At 36.4% G+C, this 20,903-nt stretch overlaps 1 protein-coding gene across 1 annotated transcript; it reads right to left on the minus strand.

Annotated features, from left to right (window-relative positions):
* Positions 1-18,111: 18,111 nt before the first annotated feature.
* LOC109569333 (olfactory receptor 52E4-like) lies at positions 18,112-19,050 on the minus strand. The gene has a single exon (XM_019974672.2). It carries the CDS (start codon positions 19,048-19,050, stop codon positions 18,112-18,114), a length of 939 nt encoding a protein of 312 aa, XP_019830231.2.
* Positions 19,051-20,903: the final 1,853 nt, after the last annotated feature.

Here is a 20,903-nt window from a genome sequence, read left to right on the forward strand (position 1 = left end):
TAGATTGTCTTTTTCTTTTGTCAATGTTTTCCTTTCCAACATTTTTTAGTTTATGGAGGTCCCATTTGTTTATTTTGCTTTCATTTCTTTTGCCTTAGGAGACAGATCCAAAAAATTGTAGCTATGATTTATGTCTGAGTGTTCTGCCTATATTCTCTGCTAGTGGTTTTATTGTTCTAGGTATTGCATGTTGGTCTTTAATTTTGCATTTACTTTTTTATATGATGTGACAAAATGTTCTAACCTCATTCTTTTTCATGTAGCTGTCCAGTTAGAGAAATGCAAATTAAAACCATAATGAAATATCACATCATCCCTGTCTGAATAGCTGTCAAGAAGTACACAAATAGCAAATGTTGACTACCATGCCTAGTAAAGGGAACTCAGGTGCATTGTTGAGGTGCTTGCAAATTGGTGCAGCCACTGTGGATAATAGCGTGAAAATACATCAAAAAATAAAAATAGAACTACCATGTGAACAGTAACTTCCCTCCTCTGTATATGTATATTAAAAAAATCAAAACACTAATTTGAAAAGATGCATGCATGTCAATGTTCATAGCAGTGTTACATGCAATAGCCATGGAATAGAAGCAACCCAAGTGCCCATCAACAAATGTATGTATAAATAAGATGTGGTAATAATGCACAATGGAATAATACTCAGCCATAAAAAGAATGAAATTCTGCCAATCGCAGCCATGTGCATACATATAGAGTATTTTATGCTTAGTGAAATAAGTCATTGAAAGACAAACACTCATGTTTTTAGTTATGTGTTGCAACTGAAAAAAAAATCCAAACAAATGTATATAATAAAACCAGAATAGACTTACTGATACAGAAAGCAAGCTGTTGATTACCAGTGGGGAGAGGGAAGGAGAGATAGGGTGTGCAATTAAGTAATATTTACTATTATGTATAAAATAGGTAAACAAGGGTATATTGTATAGAATAGGGAAATAAAGACATTATTTTGTAATAACTTTAAATGATGTATAAGCTAAAATATTATATCACTCTTGTATAATCTAAAAATATTGTATAACAGTTAAAAGTAATACAGTATTGTAAATCAATTATAAATTTAAGTTCTAAAAAATTCCTGACATTTAGGCAACTTAAAAAATTTAAAGTATAAACGTATGATTGATTAAAAAGACCAAACTATGTTAAGATCTCAATTCTTCCTATATTGGCAAATCAATTTAAAACATTTTTTAGTTTAAGCTTATTTTAAAATGGATCTTCACGACCAAGATAATCAGGATGGTATGATCACTCAACTAGAGCCAGACATCCTGGAATGTGAAGTCAAGGGTGCCTTAGCATCACTACAAACAAAGCAAGTGGAGGTGATGGCATTCCAGTGGAGCTATTTCAAATCCTGAAAGATGATGTTGTGAAAGTGCTGCACTCAATATGCCAGCAAATTTGGAAAACTCAGCAGTGGCCACAGACTGGAAAAGGTCAGTTTTCATTCCAATCCCAAAGAAAGGCAATGCCAAAGAAAGCTCAAACTACTGTACAATTGCACTCATCTCACACGCTAGTAAAATAATGCTTAAAATTCTCCAAGCTAGGCTTCAGCAATATGTGAACTGTGAACTTCCATATGTTCAAGCTGGTTTTAGAAAAGGCAGAGGAACCAGAGATCAATTGCCAACATCTGCTGGATCATGGAAAAAGCAAGAGAGTTCCAGAAAAACATCTATTTCTGCTTTATTGACTATGCCAAAGCCTTTGACCATGTGGATCACAATGAACTGTGGAAAATTCTGAAAGAGATGGGAATACCAGACCATCTGACCTGCCTCTTGAGAAATTTGTATGCAGGTCAGGAAGCAACAGTTAGAACTGGACATGGAACAACAGACTGGTGCCAAATAGGAAAAGGAGTTCGTCAAGGCTGTATATTGTCTCCCTGCTTATTTAACTTATATGCAGAGTACATCATGAGAAACGCTGGACTGGAAGAAGCACAAGCTGGAATCAAGATTGCCAGGAGAAATATCAATAATCTCAGATATGCATATGACACCATCCTTATGGCAGAAAGTGAAGAGGAACTAAAAAGCCTCTTGATGAAAGTGAAAGTGGAGAGTGAAAAAGCTGGCTTAAAGCTCAACATTCAGAAAACGAAGATCATGGCATCTGATCCCATCATTTCATGGGAAATAGATGGGGAAACAGTGGAAACAGTGTCAGACTTTATTTTTTGGGCTCCAAAATCACTGCAGATGGTGACTGCAGCCATGAAATTAAAAGATGCTTACTCCTTTGAAGAAAAGCTATGACCAGCCTAGACAGCATATTGAAAAGCAGAGATATTTCTTTGCCAACAAATGTCCGTCTAGTCAAGGCTTTGGTTTTTCCAGTGGTCATGTATGGATGTAAGAGTTGGGCTGTGAAGAAGGCTGAGCACCGAAGAATTGATGCTTTTGAACTGTGGTGTTGGAGAAGACTCTTGAGAGTCTCTTGGACTGCAAGGAGATCCAACCAGTCCATTCTGAAGGAGATCAGCCCTGGGATTTCTTTGGAGGGAATGATGCTAAAGCTGAAACTTCAGTACTTCGGCCACCTCATGCGAAGAGTTGACTCATTGGAAAAGATTCTGATGCTGGGAGGGATTGGGGGCAGGAGGAGAAGGGGACAACAGAGGATGAGATGGCTGGATGGCATCACTGACTCGATGGACTTGAGTTTTTGATGGACAGGGAGGCCTGGCGTGCTGCGATTCATGGGGTCACAAAGAGTCGGACACAACTGAGCGACTGAACTGAACTGAACTGAACTAAAATGGTTATAAGAACACTCGAAGTGCTTTGGTTAAAGAATAGCAAAACCAATGTTCTTATAGAATTACAAACTTATAAAACTATACTCAAGTCTTGGCCATTTACACAGTGATAGACACATAGGTCAATAAAGCATTATAAAAAGAATAGAAGTAATTACATTTTACAGGCTCATACATACATTTTCCTTACTTACAAACTGTATTTACACAAAGACTTGTTTTTTGGCAATTGTATACATTGATAACCCCAAAGTGGAAAATCATAACTACTCATCACCAGGAAAATAGACAAGTCAGATCTGAAGTGTTTACATAATGAAATTCTACTAAGCAACAAAGACGATTGACTGCTCAGGTATCCAATAGCATAGACGAATCTAAAATCATCCTAATTAGCAGTTACTAAAGAGTACTAATTAAATACTTTAATTTCTGTGAAGTTCTAGAGCATATAAAAAAAATAGGTGCTGACAATAGTTCTTCAGTGGCTGCACAGGGATTAAGAGCAATCAGGGACAGACTGGGAATGAAAATAATACATGAACTGCGTTAACTCTAAATATTCTGTTTTATATGGGATTTAGTTTTTATTAGTTACAGTCTCTTTCTTATTCATACTCAGTTTTTATCCACATGGTTACTATAATTACTTGCAACAAGACCATTGGTGAATGTAATTATTCTAAATAATGACAAATTTGATGAGAAGTAAACAGTCCAACAGCATGCTAGTGTTTTATTCTAGGATAGGTTCTTCAAATACCTCTGAGATTTCCTAAATTTAGTATTTATCTTTGAAGTGGTATAGAATTTTATGCCTTACTATGATTTCTCAAACATATGACTCAACACATTCAACCAAATTTAAAGGTAACTGTTATTGAATTCAAAACTATTTCAGGACAGCAGAGACCTAATGAATTGGAAAGAACCAGTTGAGATAGGCTTCAGGATATACTATAAATTTTTCTCCAACTTATGTATGTAAAATAACTATTTTTCTCCTTTATTTGACTGACTGTTTATGCTAACAAAGGGTCAAGTAAATAAATTCAGTTTTGTTCAGTTCAGTCACTCAGTCGTGTCTGACTCTTTGGCCACCTGATGCGAAGAACTGACTCATTGGAAAAGACCCTGATGCTGGAAAAGATTGAAGGTGGGAGGAGAAGGAGACAGAGGATGAGATGGTTGGATGGCATCACTGACTCGATAGACATGAGTTTGAGTAGGCTCCAGGGGTTGGTGATGGACAGGGAAACCTGGCATGCTGCAGTCCATGGGGTCGCGAAGAGTCAGACATGACTAAGCAACTGAACTGAACTGAACTGAGAGTGGAACCAGTCTTCCCCATGCCCACCTATTCTCAAAAGTTGTAAAGGTATGGATTAATTTGAAGGCCTCCTGATTTATATGGTTTTAGATCTTGAATAACAGATTGATCTTCTTACTAGACTGTTCTTGTCAACTGATATCCAGTTGGTGTTGGATTTATCTGTGGAAATGCTCATTCAGATCATATCTGCCTATTGTGGCCAGTTAAGATTCGGTTGGTTTGGTGTTCAGACACACTCCTTTTAACCCACTCAAACATAGCTTTATGTCTTCAAATTCCCACTTCCTAGTGATCTTAGAAAGTCATTCCCTAAGCCTCATATTTTTATCTGTAGAGTCTGAGATCATCATGGTATCAACTTCATATAGCTCTAGCACTAATGAAATAAAACATTGCATCTGTGATGTCTAAAAAAATGCCTTGACACTGGGTTTTTCATAACATTAGCTATTCCAAATTATTATTACACTGTAGTAAAACTCTTGATGCTAATATTGTATTTTCTAATAAAACACAAAGCTTACAAATAGTATAAACATGGTTCCTTCTGAGGAACTATGAAAACTGAATCCCACCACTGGTTGAAATTGAAAGGTAATTCCCTAATCTAATTAGTTTAGGAGCTGTGTTTTAAGGCATCTTCATAATATTCCATATATACACCACACTTAGGGAACAAATGGTAAAACTTTTAGGGCTCCATCTTTGACAGCCATTTATAAAAAATCTTCCTGGGATAAATTTACAAATACTGGATTTTCATCCTGGAACATGGAATATGTAAATTAGATTCAACTCAGTCAGAACAAAATGGGAGTCTGTAAGTCAGTTTCTCATTTTGAACTGTGAGAAACACTGTCATCTTTATAGATTCTGACTCAAGACCAGATTAATAAACAGAGACCAAGTATTAACATCTCTGTTTTTTTAGCACAGAGTACTAAGATCATCCCTAAGGCCTTACAACTAATAAAACAGTGACTATTTCAAAGAGGTCACTCTACTGATGGTCACTTTGATATCCATGGTTCTGGATTCTGATCATTTACCCAGACTCATATCTGCAGTGAAAGTACACAATACAATGTCTGAGTGGCTCCTTTTCTTTGTAACAGTAGCTGAAATAAAGAGGGCTGGGTATCTCATCTATGATATATCTGCAAGTGGTACTACCTGATGTGACCTCCAGAAACTCTCCGCAATGTCCACAGTGCTGCGCTGCCCCACTGCTCTGAGTCATTTTAGAGGAGAACCCCTCACCAGTATTAAACTTGGACTGTCTTCCCAAGAACAACATTCTGCCTTTTCTTGTGTGTCAGGCTGTCCTTCCTGCCCAGGATCTCTCAAGACAAACATTTTATGCAGAGGCTATTTCTCCCCTGAGGGGGACATACTAGGACAATTTCTCAGGGTAGGAGAGCATCTGTGACCTTAAGTCAAACTTTTTGAAGCGACTAGCTTCACACCTACATCTAGGGAGCCAGGAATCCATTTCATATTTTATCTTAGTCACACCCCTTTTATGTAGTTTATCATTTTCTCAAATTGTGTTTATAACTGATAGTTTATTTTGCTCAATCCCCTTCACCTAATTTGCTTCTCCTTCTGACTGAACTCCTCTCTGATAACCACTAGTTTTGTGTTTTGTTTTGCTTTATTTCTTTGATTCTGTTTTATTTGTGACTCTGCTTCTGTTTTATTTGTTTGCTTCATTTTTTAGATTCCCCATATAAGTAAAGACATTCACTAAGTATAATACTTGCAGGACTATCCATCTTGAGGCAAATGAGATTTCATTGTTTTCATGCCTGACAAATATTCCATTGTGTGTATATAGATGTGTTGTATAAACATCTTTATCCATTTTCTCATTATGTACAATCAGGTGGCTCTGGTTGCTTTAGTATCTTGGTTACTATATATCTTACTGTGAACTTTGGGGTACATATATCATTTTTAATTTATGTTTTTGTTTTCTTTGGATTAAATATCCAGGACTGGAACCGCTAGATGGTATGATAGTTCTATTTATAATTTCTGGAGGAAAACCCCATTCAGTTTTGTATGGAACCAGCTCCAATTTGCATTCACACTAACAGTGTACTAGGAAGTGTACTTGCTTCTCTCTGCTTTCTTACAAACAATTGCTATTTCTTGTCTTTCTGACCATGGCCATTCTGTGTGAACTAATTTCTCATTGTGGTTTTTATTTGCATTTCCTAATTAGTGATATCAAGCACCTTTTCATATTTTTGTTTGCCATCTGTAGCTCTTCTTTGGAAAAAATATCTATTCAACTTCTCTGTCCATTAAAATCAGATTGTTTCTTTGATACTTAGTTGTGTTTTACATATTTGGATATTAAAAATTTATTGAACATATTATCTGTGACAATCTTCTTCCATTTAGTAGATTGCATTTTCATTTTCTTGATGGTTTCTTTCAATGTACGAAAATGTAGATATTTGATTAGATCATTTGTTTATGTTTTATTTTGCTTCCCTTACCTGATATATCCAAAAAAACAAAAAAGTATTTCAACGATCATTGTCAAAGAGGATAATTACCATATTTTCTTCTTGGAGTTTTATGGTTTCTTTAGCCGTTTTGAGGCTTTGCTTTATTTCCTGCAAATATTGAACCATACTTATATCCCTAGAATAAGCCCCACTTAATCACGGTGTATGATCCCTTATATATTGTTGAATTTGATTTTCTTATATTTTGGTCAATATATTTATATTTATCAGAGAAATTGGTTTGTAATTTTCTTTTCTTTTCTTTTTTTTTTCTTTTACTGTATTTCTCAGGTTTTGGTATCAGAATAATGGCTTCACAGAATGACTTCGAGAGGGTTCCATCAGCTTCAGTTTTTTGAAATATTGTGAAAAGGATAAGTATTAGGTCTTCTTTATACATTTAGTAACTGAAGGCGCATTGTAGAATATCAGTTTTACCATTTGTAGTTAAAGGATTGTAGCAGTGCCTAACTTATTACAAAGCTGTGAGAATGAGATAAGATAATATGTGCAAATCTCTTAGCATTCTTCCATGTAAAATAAGGGTCCTTCATTGTTTTCAGCTATTAATATTAATGACGGTCACCAGATACATATTGCTATCTTTAGTAAGTTTTGGTAGACCGTATCTACCATAATAAAGTTCATGCCTAAAGTTTTCATGCTAAAGGACAAATAGAGCTGTATGATACATTAGAGGGATTTGGAAGAAAGATGTTATATATATATAACATTGAATTTAAAATTTAGTGATTTTTTTTTCTTTCTAATACATACAATTACAATAATAAAGTGAAGTCAAAATAGGGAAAATCAATTTTAAATATATATATCTTCTTTAGTAAACTAGGAAAATAACATTAGATATCTGTGATGGTTTCTATAAGTGTAGCCTTTTGTATCAGAGTTAAAAACTTTTGTATTCCTAAGTATAATTTTCAGTAGAGATGTATTTACATTTTTGAATTTTTATAGAACATATCTGTAGTGTTTATTCATGTAATAAAAATATAAAAACATTTAACATTAATTTTTCAAAAATATAAATTCATGTTTTTAATTATATTTTAAGCTTATAAAGGGCCTTTTAATGTTCATTGGACAATAGATTGTTAAAATCCTACATATAGATATGCATATATATGTGTATATGTATGTCTTTATAAAAGTCAGCTCTTAAAAAGATTTTTTTACTAATCTACTTAATGAAGTCATGCCAATCATTCACTAAAATATTGTTCTATACTATAAGATTCTGTGTAGCATGTTATTTAAAAGGTTAATGATGTGAATCCTCATGAGTGCTCTAGGTTCTTGAGAGAAAACATGGTATTATTTTTTCTAATAGTGTTTTCCAAGGCATCTAAGATAAATTCAGGTATATAGTAGACATTTAATAAATACTGAGTATCAAATTGTTAGTCACACACATAGGCAGAAACAAATGTACATATGTTGTATCTGTATTTTGCTTGCAATATATAATATACCCATACTTCTTATTTGTGTAGGAATTTTTATAAATATGTATGTGTGGTGTTTGCACATGTATATATGCATACATGTGATTTTGTGTGTATACATGTATGTATATTAAGGAATACATATATTTGAATATATGTCTATTTTATGTATAGACACACAAACATATATATGTATGTGTGTATGTGTATATGTTTATGCATATGCATATGTATATGTAAAGAGTGTTGCAATTATGTACAGATTATTTGTCCTTCATGTATTGTTTTCATGAATATTTAATTAGACTTAACCTCATTGAATTTACCTCCTGACTATAATTATTTTTTAGGGGTACTTTTCAATGATAGCAATGCTAGAAATGTAAAGAGAGACAGAGAGGGAACCGTGCATCCATGCATGTGAAGATTGACAGTATTACACGAATCCAGTTTTCTACTTTATTTCTGTGTTTCCCTCTCAGCTAAGTTCCCTATATAACTACATCCTTAATTCTAACTGAACTAGTGTTGTCAGAGGCATACAACTTGAGTAAATAAACTGTTTCTTTACTTTTAAAATTAATTTTCACTGGAGTATAGCTGCTTTACAATGTTGTGTTGCTTTCTGCTGTACAGCAAAGGGAATCACCTATATGTATACATATATCCACTCTTCATTGGATTTTTTTCCCATTTAGATCACCACAGATTGAGTACAGTTTCCTGTGCTATATAGTTGGTTCTCATCAGTTATCTGTTTTATACATAGTAGAACATATATGTCAATCCCAATTTCCCCATTTGCACCCCCCACAGTAATCATTACATCTGTGACTTTATTTCTGCTTTCCTGTTTCTTCAGAAAGTTACTCAATCTCACTCAAATCAAATTCTGTTATCAACTCACATCATGTGATACAGAAAATGTGGACTCTCTCAAGTAGTATTTATTATTTCCCAGATGGTAAAGAAGTATCCACTGCAAAGTTTGAGCCTCTGGGACTGCTTCCAAGTGAGGGTATAAAACCTGCAATATGGGGAATGATTCATCTCCAAATTCCTGGCTTTGATTCAACATAACACAATTAATCTGAAAGATAGTCAATTCATCCATATTTGCTCAAATCTAACAACTGAGAGAGGCAATGACTAGGGGCCTGTAGTACAGAAGTCTACTGGTACCAACTTTACAAACTGAAGTGTGTGCAGGTATATCGTCCAAACTTAAAATAATATATATGGAATATAGAAAGATGGTAACGACAACCCTGTATGCGAGACAGCAAAAGAGACACAGATGTATAGAACAGTCTTTTGGACTCTGTGGGAGAGGGACAGGGGGGATGATTTGGGAGAACGGCATTAAAACATGTATAATATCATATAAGAAACGATGTATAATATCATATAAGAAACGATGCAGGATACAGGAAGCTTGGGGCTGGTGCACTGGGATGACCCAGAGGGATGGTATGGGGAAGGATGTGGAAGGGGGATTCAGGATGGGGAACACGTCTATACCCATGGCAGATGCATGTTGATGTATGGCAAAACCAATACAATATTGTAAAGTAAAAAATAAATTAATTAATTAAACAAAAAGAAATAATACACTGACCACCACTTTAACAGTGAACATCGACCAAGATGTTGGAATAGATAGTTAATGATTTATTAATAGATTTGCTCTAAGTCATATTAATTATTCATCAAACCTCATTTATAAAACAAGAGTAAATAAGAATATCTGTCCTTATTGTTTCTGAGTACTCTGAAAATCCTTCATGATAAAAACTGTAGAAAACCTTTATTATAAGTTTTTTTCTTTTATCTTGATTTCCTTTTGTAGTAGAAGAAAGGTGAAGGTTTGGAGTGGAACTGGATTTTACTTTCTCCTCTGGCATATGCTGATTGTGTGACTTTGGAGGAATGTTTAGCTCATGTAAAATGTGAGTTTCTTTTTTAAATAAATTGAGAATGGTAATAATGAGCCCAGTAAGACTGTTTATAATACAAATCAGCCGTTGGGCACTGGTTAATGATTCATTATTTTCTGTGGTACATATTATGACCCAAAATAAAGCAACTGTTAACTATTTTCAATCATGATGATGGTTTGATTGATTTAGGACTCATTGGTCCTTCTTTCCCAAAACGTATTCTAACTAGGTATGGTAAGAAATTTATGTGTCCTAGTTATGGTAGCAATATATATTTGATAAAAAGGAAGAATGGTTTAATGGATATTCCATTGGGACATATTTATATATCTCTGTGAAAACGTGGACTGAAATGCCTGAGTCACATATTTCCAAGGATACTAATCAATCCAAGGAGCATACTCTTTTAGATGTGTCAATGTTTTTATTACTATCTTAGAGCTATCATGCATTTAAGTAACTAATAGATGCTGGTTCTCTTATGATCAAAGTTCATCTGAGAGACAAATTTCAGTAAGTATTATCATTCAGAGTATGGAAACCTTGTCATTCCTTCATGCATCCATGTATTCAGTTCAGTTCATTTCAGTTCAGTCGCTCAGTCGTGTCCGACTCTTTGCGACCCCATGAATCTCAGCATGCCAGGCCTCGCTGTCCATCACCAACTCCCGGAGTTCACTCAAACTCATGTCCATCGAGTCGGCGATGTTATCCAGCCGTCTCATCCTCTGTCATCCCCTTCTCCTCCTGCCCCCATCCCTCCCAGTATCAGAGTCTTTTCCAATGAGTCAACTCTTTGCATCAGGTGGCCAAAATATTGGAGTTTCAGCTTTAGCATCAGTCCTTCCAAAGAACATCCAGGGCTGATCTCCTTCAGAATGGACTGATTGAATTTCCGTGCAACCAAGGAACTTTCAAGAGTCTTCTTCAAGACCACAGTTCAAAAGCATCAATTCTTCGGTGCTCAGCTTTCTTCACAGTTCAACTCTCACATCCATACATGACCACTGGAAAAACCATAGCCTTGACTAGACAGTTCTTTGTTGGCAAAGTAATGTCTCTGCTTTTTAATGTGCTATCTAGGTTGGTCATAACTTTCCTTCCAAGGAGTAAGGATCTTTTAATTTCATGGCTGCAGTCACCATCTACAGTGATTTTGGAGCTCCCAAAAATAAAGTCTGCCACTGTTTCCACTGTTTCCCCATCTATTTGCCATGAAGTGATGGGACCAGATGCCATGATCTTAGTTTTCTATACGTTGAGCTTTAAGCCAACTTTTTCACTCTCCTCTTTCACTTTCATCAAGAGGCTTTTGAGTTCCTCTTCACTTTCTGCCATAAGGATGGTGTCATCTGCATATCTGAGGTTGTTGATATTTCTCCCACAATCTTGATTCCAGCTTGTGCTTCTTCCAGCCCAGTGTTTCTCATGAGGTACTCTGCATAGAAGGTAAATAAGCAGGGTGACAATTTACAGCCTTGACATACTCCTTTTCCTATTTGGAACCAGTCTGTTGCTCCATGTCCAGTTCTAACTGTTGCTTCCTGACCTGCATATAGGTTTCTCAAGAGGCAGGTCAGGTAGTCTGGTATTCCCATCTCTTTCAGAATTTTCCAGTTTATTGTGATCCACACAGTCAAAGGCTTTGGCATAATCAATAAAGCAGAAGTAGATGTTTTTCTGGAACTCTTGCTTTGTCATGATCCAGCAGATGTTGGCAATTTGATCTCTGGTTCATCTGCCTTTTCTAAAACCAGCTTGAACATCTGGAAGTTCATGGTTCACATACTACTGAAGTCTGACTTGGAGAATTTTGAGCATTACTTTACTAGCATGTGAGATGAGTGCAGTTGTGTGGTAGTTTGAGCATCCTTTGGCATTGCCTTTCTTTGGGATTGGAATGAAAACTGACCTTTTCCAGTCCTGTGTTACTTTCACACATATCTATTGAGATTTTACTTCATTGAATTTAACCTGAGACTATAATCATTTTGTCAGTGTAATTTCCAGTGACAGCAATGCTATAGATATTTCCCCTTTACTTTGTTAAGAGGTGAAGAAGCTGTATTATTTTTCAGAACTTTTGCCTAGCTAGGCTATAACAGAAAGAGAACACTTAGTATTAGGTAGAATGCTCTGGCAGTTCTGAGCTGAGAAGATAGTCTCTATTCCTAGTAGTCCTTGATGAGATTACTAGCTGACTGTGAGGAATGAAATACTTCTAATTTCAGAGATGGTCCACCAAGGAGGATTCAAAATATGAATAAATTTGCTTAATTGTATTTTTACACTCAGTACTTTGGCCACCTGATGTGAAGAACGGACTTGTTTGAAAAGATGCTGCTGCTGGGAAAGATCGAAGGCAGGAGGAGAAGAGGATGACAGAGGATGAGATGGTTGGATTGCATCACCGACTCAATGGACATGAGTTTGAGTAAACTCCCGGAGGTGGTGATGGACATGGAAACCTGGCGTGCTGCAGTCCATGGAGTCACAAAGAGTTGGACACCACTGAGCAACTGAACTAACTGACTAACATTTCCATCAATAGTCTATATAGTTTGGCAATCATTATCTTAATTGTTGGGACTGATGTGACATTCATCTTTTTGTCTTATGTACAGATACTCCATACTGCCTTCAGTCTCCCTTCTAAATATGCCAGATTGAAGGCCCTCAGCAATTGCAGGTCCCATGTTTGTGTCATCCTGACCTTCTACGTTACTGCTCCTGTCTCCTTCCTCACCCACCGCTTTAGTAACACATACCACATCACAGCCACATCCAGCTAACCAACATATACTTGTTGGTCCCTCCTATGATGAAGCCCATCGTTTTTGGTGTAAGGACTAAACAGATTCAAAATTGTGTTCTATAATTATTCATGACTAAAATCAGCTGACAATTCTAAGACTTTTTTGTACTTATCCCCATCCATCTATAATTCTTTGATATAAATTTCTTAGATTTTACCATCAGCAAGACTGGGAATTAGAGTTTCAATTTTTCCACTTAATGTCTCTGTAAGTGGATGTCATATACAATTTATCCAATGTGAACATCTATAAAACAGATATAATTGCTTTTGTATTTAGGTGCTCATATTCTGGGTGCATATATATCTCCAATTGTTATATCTTCTTTGATTGATCCCTTGATTGTTACTTTTGTCTCTTACTACAGTCTGTTTTAAGGCCTATTTTTTCTGATATAAGTATCACTACCTTGACTATCTTTTGATTTCCATTTGCATGTCATATCTTTTTCTATCCCTATCACTTTCAATCTTTCTGTATCTTTAGATTTAAGTGAATATCTTATAGGGAGCTATATACAGGTCTTATTTTTATATCGATTCAGCTACTCTATGGCTTTTGACATATATCTTACATGATCTCTTAATTTTGAATGAATTTTGACATTCCTGCATTTTTATTCCCCTCACCCAAAAATTACTTTTTGTTTCATCATATTTTACAATTTACTTTTGGGTTGTAGGACTGAGTCAATAGTCATCTGGCTGCAGAACCCTAGAGTGTCCTAGGTCTTGCATTGGCTTGATGGTGGGCAGAACCAGGTTCTGGGGTGGGCTATTTCAGGGCCAAGTATCAGCCCTGGATCTAGTACCTGGATCTGGTGAGTGGGGCTGAATCCTGGGGAGCTGACTGAGGAGACTGAGGTGTCTCAGAGCTGATTTTGGCCTACTAGTAAGTGAGGCCAGGACTCGCATCCCAGGGGTAATGCTAGATCACTGGCAGGCAGAGCTGTATCTCAACATTTCCCAATGCTGATGCCAGCTAGTTGTTGGGTATGGTAGATTCCAGGGCTGCTCCTGAGGGGAGCAAGGTGTCCTAGAGCTGGTGCTGGCCTGCTAGTGGTGGAGCCAGAGCTGGGGGACAAGTCCAAATCCGGGGGTGTTCCAAGCCTGAGGCTAGCCTTTTGGTGTGTTGGCTGGGTCCTGAGAAGGAAAGCTGTGAGGCTGCACTTTTCCTGGGGCTGGTGTCTGCTCATTGATAGGCAAGGTCAGGGCCCAAGGGACTTGGGGACTGGTGCTCATACACTAATAGGTGATACCAGATCTTGGTGTTGATGCCAGTTATCTGGTAGGTAGAGCTGAGACTAGGGGATCCTAGAGTTAGTGTGAATTCAGTAATGGGCAGAACTAGATTCCAAGGCCTCTGTTGAAGGGCTCCAACAGTCTTGATGTTGTGTTGAGCTTGCTGATGGGTAGGGCTGGGTCCAGGGATTCCTAGGGCTCATACCTGTCTACAACTTGACCTGAGTCCCTCTGACTGCATGGCCCAGGAGCCCCAGGGCTGGTACCAGCCCACTGGTAGCTGGGGCCAAGATCTAGTGTGGCTAACTGGTGAGAGAAAGTGGGTCCCAGGGTCTGGGACTACAGGATACAAAAACAGTCTTTTCATTAATCGTGTGGGAACATTGGACATCCACAGTGTAAAAAAAAAAAAAAAAGGATCTAGACATATATTTTACCTCCTTCACAAAAATGGCCTCAAAATGCATCATAGACCTAAATATAAAATGGAAAACCATAAAACTCCTATAATATAATGTAGGAGAAAACCTATATGAACTTGGATATGACAGTGACTTTTTAGAAATAACACTTAGACATGATTTATAAAAAAATAACTGATGAGCAGGACTTAATTACAGTTGAAATCTTATAATCTGAAAGACAACATTAGGAAAATGAGAAGAAAAGGCATAGACTAGAAAAAAAATATTTGCAAAAGACATATCTGAGAAAGGATTGTTATCCAAAATATACAAGGAATTCTTAACACTTAACACTAATAAACAACTTGATTTAAAAAAAAAAAAAAAAAAAAAAAGGGCCAAAGGCCTTAAGAGACACTTCACCAAAGAACAGACTTACAGATATGGGGAGAGGCAAGAGGGGGTGAGATGTATGGAGAGAGTAACATGGAAACTTACATTACAGTATGTACAATAGATAGCCAACAAGAACTTGCTGTATGGCTCAGGAAACAAACAGGCACTCTATCAACCTAGAAGGGTGAAATGGGGAGGGAGACAGGAGGGAGGTTCAAATGGGAGGGGATATATGTATATCTATGCCTGATTCATGTTGAGGGTAGACAGAAAACAACAACATTCTGTAAAGCAATTATCCTTCAATAAAAAAATAAATTAAGAAAAATGAAAAATAAAAAAGGATATACAGATGACAAATAAGTATATGCAAACATACTCCACAGCATATATTGTCAGTACAATGCAAATTAAAACAATAATGAGAGACTGAACATCTATTAAAAAGGTCAAAGTCTAGACACTGACAACACTAAATTCTGGCAAAGATGTGGAGCAAAAGGAACTCTTATTCATTGCTGGTAGGAAAGCAGCCACTTTGGAAGACAGTTTGACGGTTTCTTACAAAACTAAACATATTGTTACCACACATTCCAGCAGCCATGCTCTATGATATTTAGCCAACAGAGTTAAAAACAACATTCACAGAAAAACCTGCATGTAGGTGTGTATAGCAGATTTATTCAAAACTGCCAAAATTTGGAAGCAACCAAGATATCCTAGAGTAAGTGAATGGAAAAGTAAACTTTGGCACAAGAGACAGCGGAATATTATTCAGTACGAAAAATAAATGAACTGTCAAATCATGAAAAGCCTTGGAGGAAACTTAGATGCATATTGCTAAGTGAAATAAGCCTATTTATAAAGGTTATATACTTTGTGATTCCAGATAAATGATATTCTGGAAAAGGTAAAACCACGGAGGCAGTAGTGCTTCCCAGGTGGCGCTAGTGGTAAAGAACCTGCCTGCCAATGCAGGAGATATAAGAGAAGCAGGTTCAATCCCTGGGTCAGGAAGATCTCCCGGAAGAGGGCAAAGCAAGCCATTCTAGTATTCTTGCCTGGAGAATCCCACGGACAGAGGAGCCTGGTGGGTTACAGTCCATAGGGTCACAAAGAGTTGACATGATTGAGTGACTTAGCATGCACACTTGCGTGGAGGCAATAATCATATCTGTGGTTGTTGGAGATAGAAGTGGAGGGCAGGATCAATAGGATAGAGGATTTTTAAGGCAATAAAAATGTTCTGTATGATACTATAATGGTGAATCTATGTCATTATGTATATTTATCCAAATTGAGTGAATGCACAACACCAAGAATGAATGCTAAGATCGACTAAGGGCATTAGGTATTATGACGTGTCAACGTAGGTTCATCCATTGTAACAAATGTACAACTCTGATGGAAGTTGAATGGGGAAAGTTATGTGTAGGGGGTGTATATGGAAAATTTTTATACTTTACGCTTAATTTTACTGTGAACCTAAAACTGCTTTATAAAGATAAAAGCTTTTACAAACAGTAACTAGGACTGAAAATTTAGTTAATTGTCATTTGTTTTCCCAAAGTATCTGTGATGTTTACGTTATTAAAAGCAGTAGAGTACCTGTTTCTTCACCTCCTCTCATTATGGTCAGTCTTTTTTTTTTTCTTAGTTTTCCAATATCGTAGGGTGGTATTGTATCTTGTGAGATTTTAATTTATATTTTCTAATTACTTAATGACAATGAAATTGATTAATGCTTTTGTTTGAATCTTTTGGTGAAAATTTCATTAAAACATTTTGCCCACTTCTATTGAAAGGTTTGATTTCCTTTAAACTTTATGTATACTGGATGCAATCTATTATTAGATATTTAATTTGCAGCATCTTCTTGTCAGTCTCCACTTGTGTTTTTGTTCTTTTAACAGTGCTTTAGAAGAGCAGAAACATTAAAGTTTTATAAAGTTAGTTTATTTAAAAAATATTTAGATTTTGATCTTTACCATAATTTCTTTTAGAAGTTTTATGCTTTCATAATTTTACACTCTATCTGGATATTGATCTTTAATTTTTCTAAAACCTTTATAATTTAGGATTACTTCATTTTTTAATGTAGAATGTAAGGTACAGATGGAGTTGCATGCATGTGTACATCATTACACAATTATTTCAATCTATAATTCTACATTGAAATAACTTACACCTTAGCGTTTTGTTAAAAATCAATTAACCATGTCTATATGTGGCTCTGTTTGGGGGCTTCTTCTATATTGATCAATATATTGATCAATCATGCCAGTAGTATCCTAACTTTATTGATGTATATTCTTCAACTTTGTTACATAATTTTTCAAAGTTATTTTTGATTATTTTCACTTCTACACTTCCATATAAATTTTAGAACCAGACTTTCAATCACTACCCCCAAAAATCCCCCTAGAAATTCAATTGGAATATTATTAAATCTTTATATCAACTTGGGGAGAATAAAAATATTCACTGTATCAAGACATGGGTACATGACAATTGCTTGTATCTCCATTTATGTCTTTGTTAATCTTTTATAGCAATGATTATATGTTTTCTCTATGTAGGTCATATATGTGTATTTTTTTCTAAAATATGTCTCCTTTTTCAACTGTTTAAAATAATATTTAATTTCATTTCTAATGGGATGTCATTTTGTAAGAAACCCAAATGTTTATATTGTGACCTTGTTGTAGCCTCTAAACTCACTAAACTTATGTTTTATTTGTTCTAATGGTCTTGTACATTACATAAGATTTTTCTGCCTGGACAAACCATGCCATAAGAAATAGGGTTTATTTTCTCTTTCCAACATCAAAATTTTGTTTTTGTTTTTTAAATTACATTTGTTTGCTTTAATGCATTGACTAGAAAAACCAGTAGAGAGAAAGTATTCAGTTTTTCATCATTAAGGGTAATTTAACTTCAATAAATTTTATTATAACTTTTACTTGGCTCCACAATCTTCTCTCATCTATCAGTATATTTCTTGAAAGTTAAAGTGAAAATTATATAAAGGAAACTTTTAATATGAGGTTAGAGTAATAAATAAATATAATAAATAATTACTTCACTAAGGCTGAAGTAATGCCTTAGTGGCCTTTATATAATCTCAATTTAGGGACCCTGAGAAACATTCAAAATAAAGTTAGCCTGAAAGAACTTACCAAATTCTGAATATGTTGGGTCACTCTTTCTTGAAAAATATTCTCACAACCCGGCCCCAAATTTGCTTTGTTCTGACACCATAAATGACAGGATTTAAACAAGGAGGAACAACTACATACAAATTGGCCAGGAGGATATGAATGTAGAGAGGGACATTCCTACCAAATCGGTGTGTCATAAAGGAGAAAAATGCTGGTGTGTAAAAGGCTAAGATGACACAGACATGTGAACCACATGTGCTGAATGCTTTGAGTCTGGCATCCCTAGAAGGAAGGTGGAAAACAGTTTGTAGGATCTGAACATAGGAGAGGGAAATAAGGAGCAAGTCAAAGATCAGGGCAGCAATGGTAAATAAGCCATAGATAATGTTGACTCTTATGTTAGCACAAGCTAGATGAGCAATTCCCATATGCTCACAGTAGGTATGAGGAATAATATAGCGTCCACAGAAGGGAAGTCTTTTGAGAAGAGGACAAAAGGGGATGACAAGGAGGACTGGCCTCCCAACTACAACAGAGGCCATGATGGCTACCATTTTGTTGGTGAGGATAGTGGTATACCTCAGTGGATAACAGATGGCGACAAAGCGGTCAATTGCCATGGCCAGAAGTACAACAGATTCCATGCCTGTGTAGGTGTGGATAAAGAACATTTGGATGAGGCAGGCTTCAAAGCTTACCTTCCTACGGTTGAACCAGAAGATGGCCAGCATTTTGGGTATGGTAGAAGTGGACAGACCAAGATCAATAAAGGAGAGAAGAGCCAGGAAGTAGAACATGGGTTGATGAAGGCTCTGGTCTGTCTTGATTAGAAACAGGATTGTGACATTCCCTACAAGGGCTATCAGGTAAACAACAAAGAAAGGGAAAGCAATCCATATATGGAAATCTTCCAGACCAGGTACACCCAGCAGAAGGAAGGCAGAAGGATGCGAGGTGGTGTCATTAACAAAGGACATTCTGCTGAAAATTCTTGGAGGATGGTCTGCTGTCTTCTTCAGTATTTCTGGGAAGACATGAGGGAATATATATATGGTGGTAGGATGTCACTGTATATATTTATATAGTAGAATAACAATAAAATTATTGAGAACATAATGGAAGGAAATTAGGGCCCTATTAAATTAAACTCTCAAAGATATTCAAATTATTTTTGTCCTGTTTAAAATTCCACATGGATTTTATAAGTTGCACTTCTCTGATGTTAGTGTGGTATAATGATTCATAATCATCTCTGTGTGGATCACAACAAACTGTGGAAAATTCTTAAAGAGATGGGAATACCAGACCACCTGACCTGCCTCTTGAGAAACCTATATGCAGGTCAGGAAGCAACAGTTAGTAATGGTCATAGGACAACAGACTGGTTCCAAATTGGGAAATGAGTACGTCAAGGCTACATATTGTCAACCTGCTTATTTAGCTTATATGCAGAGTACATCATGAGAAATGCTGGGCTGGAGGAAGCACAAGCTGGAATCAAGATTCTCGGGAGAAATATAAATAACCTCAGATATGCAGATGACCCAACCCTTATGGCAGAAAGTGAAGAGGAACTCAAAAGCCTCTTGATGAAAGTGAAAGAGGAGAGTGAAAAAGTTGGCTTAAAGCTCAACATTCAGAAAACTAAGATCATAGCATCTGGTCCCATCACTTCATGGCAAATAGATGGGGAAACAGTGGCAGACTTTATTTTTTGGGGCTCCAAAATCACTGCAGATGGTGATTGCAGCCATGAAATTAAAAGACACTTACTCCTTGGAAGGAAAGTTATGACCAACCTAGACAGTATATTCAAAAGCAGAGACGTTACTTTGACAACAAAGGTCCATCTAGTCAAATCTATGGTTTTTCCAGTAGTCATGTATGGATGTGAGTTGAACTATAAAGAAAGCTGAGCACTGAAGAATTGATGCTTTTGAACTGCAGTGTTGGAGAAGACTCTTGAGAGTCCCTTGGACTGCAAGGAGATCCAACCAGTCCATCCTAAAGGAGATCAGTCCTGAATATTCGTTGGAAGAACTGATGTAGAAGCGGAAACTCCAATACTTTGGCCACCTGATGTGAAGAACTGACTCATTTGAAAAGACCCTGTTGCTGGGAAAGATTGAAGGTGGGAGGAGAAGGGGATGACAGAGGATGAGATGGTTGGATGGCATCACCAACTCAGTGGACATGAGTTTGGGTAAAGTCCGGGATTTGCTGATGGACAGGGAGGCCTGTCCTACTTCAGTCCATGGCGTCACAAAGAGTTGGACACAACTGAGCAACTGAATTGAACTGAACTGAACTTAACTGAATCATCTCTGAGGTCATTCTTTCATGGAATGCTCACCTACATATGCTAATATCAAGTGAAAATCCTTTCAATAATCGTAACTTGTATAATATTTTCAAGTTACCTTGGTTACCTAGTTGAGCAGTACAAAAAAGAAAAGCCTGCAAAATGTTATTTTTTAAAAAGTATAAGTATTGGATTGGGAATCTTTCCTTATAATGGTCAATAGTGTTATTTGCTCAGTCATGTCTGACTTTTGAGAACTCATGGACTATAGCCCACCAGGTTCCTCTGTCCATGGAATTCTTCTGCAGGTATACTGGAGTGGGTAGCCATTCCCTTCTTCCTGACCCTGGGATTGAATCCAGTCTCCTGCCATCTGAATCATCAGGGAAGCTCCATAATGGTCATTGTAGTCAATAAAACATCCACTTCTTAGGCTTATTTGCCTGTCATAGTCCCATCTCTCTAGGTGTTACTTTTTTTTATTTGGCTTAATAGACTGTGTTTAAATCTGTATTTTAGTGAAACTGT

Source organism: Bos indicus, chromosome 15 (assembly GCF_029378745.1).
Source record: "Bos indicus isolate NIAB-ARS_2022 breed Sahiwal x Tharparkar chromosome 15, NIAB-ARS_B.indTharparkar_mat_pri_1.0, whole genome shotgun sequence".
Lineage (NCBI taxonomy): Eukaryota > Metazoa > Chordata > Mammalia > Artiodactyla > Bovidae > Bos > Bos indicus.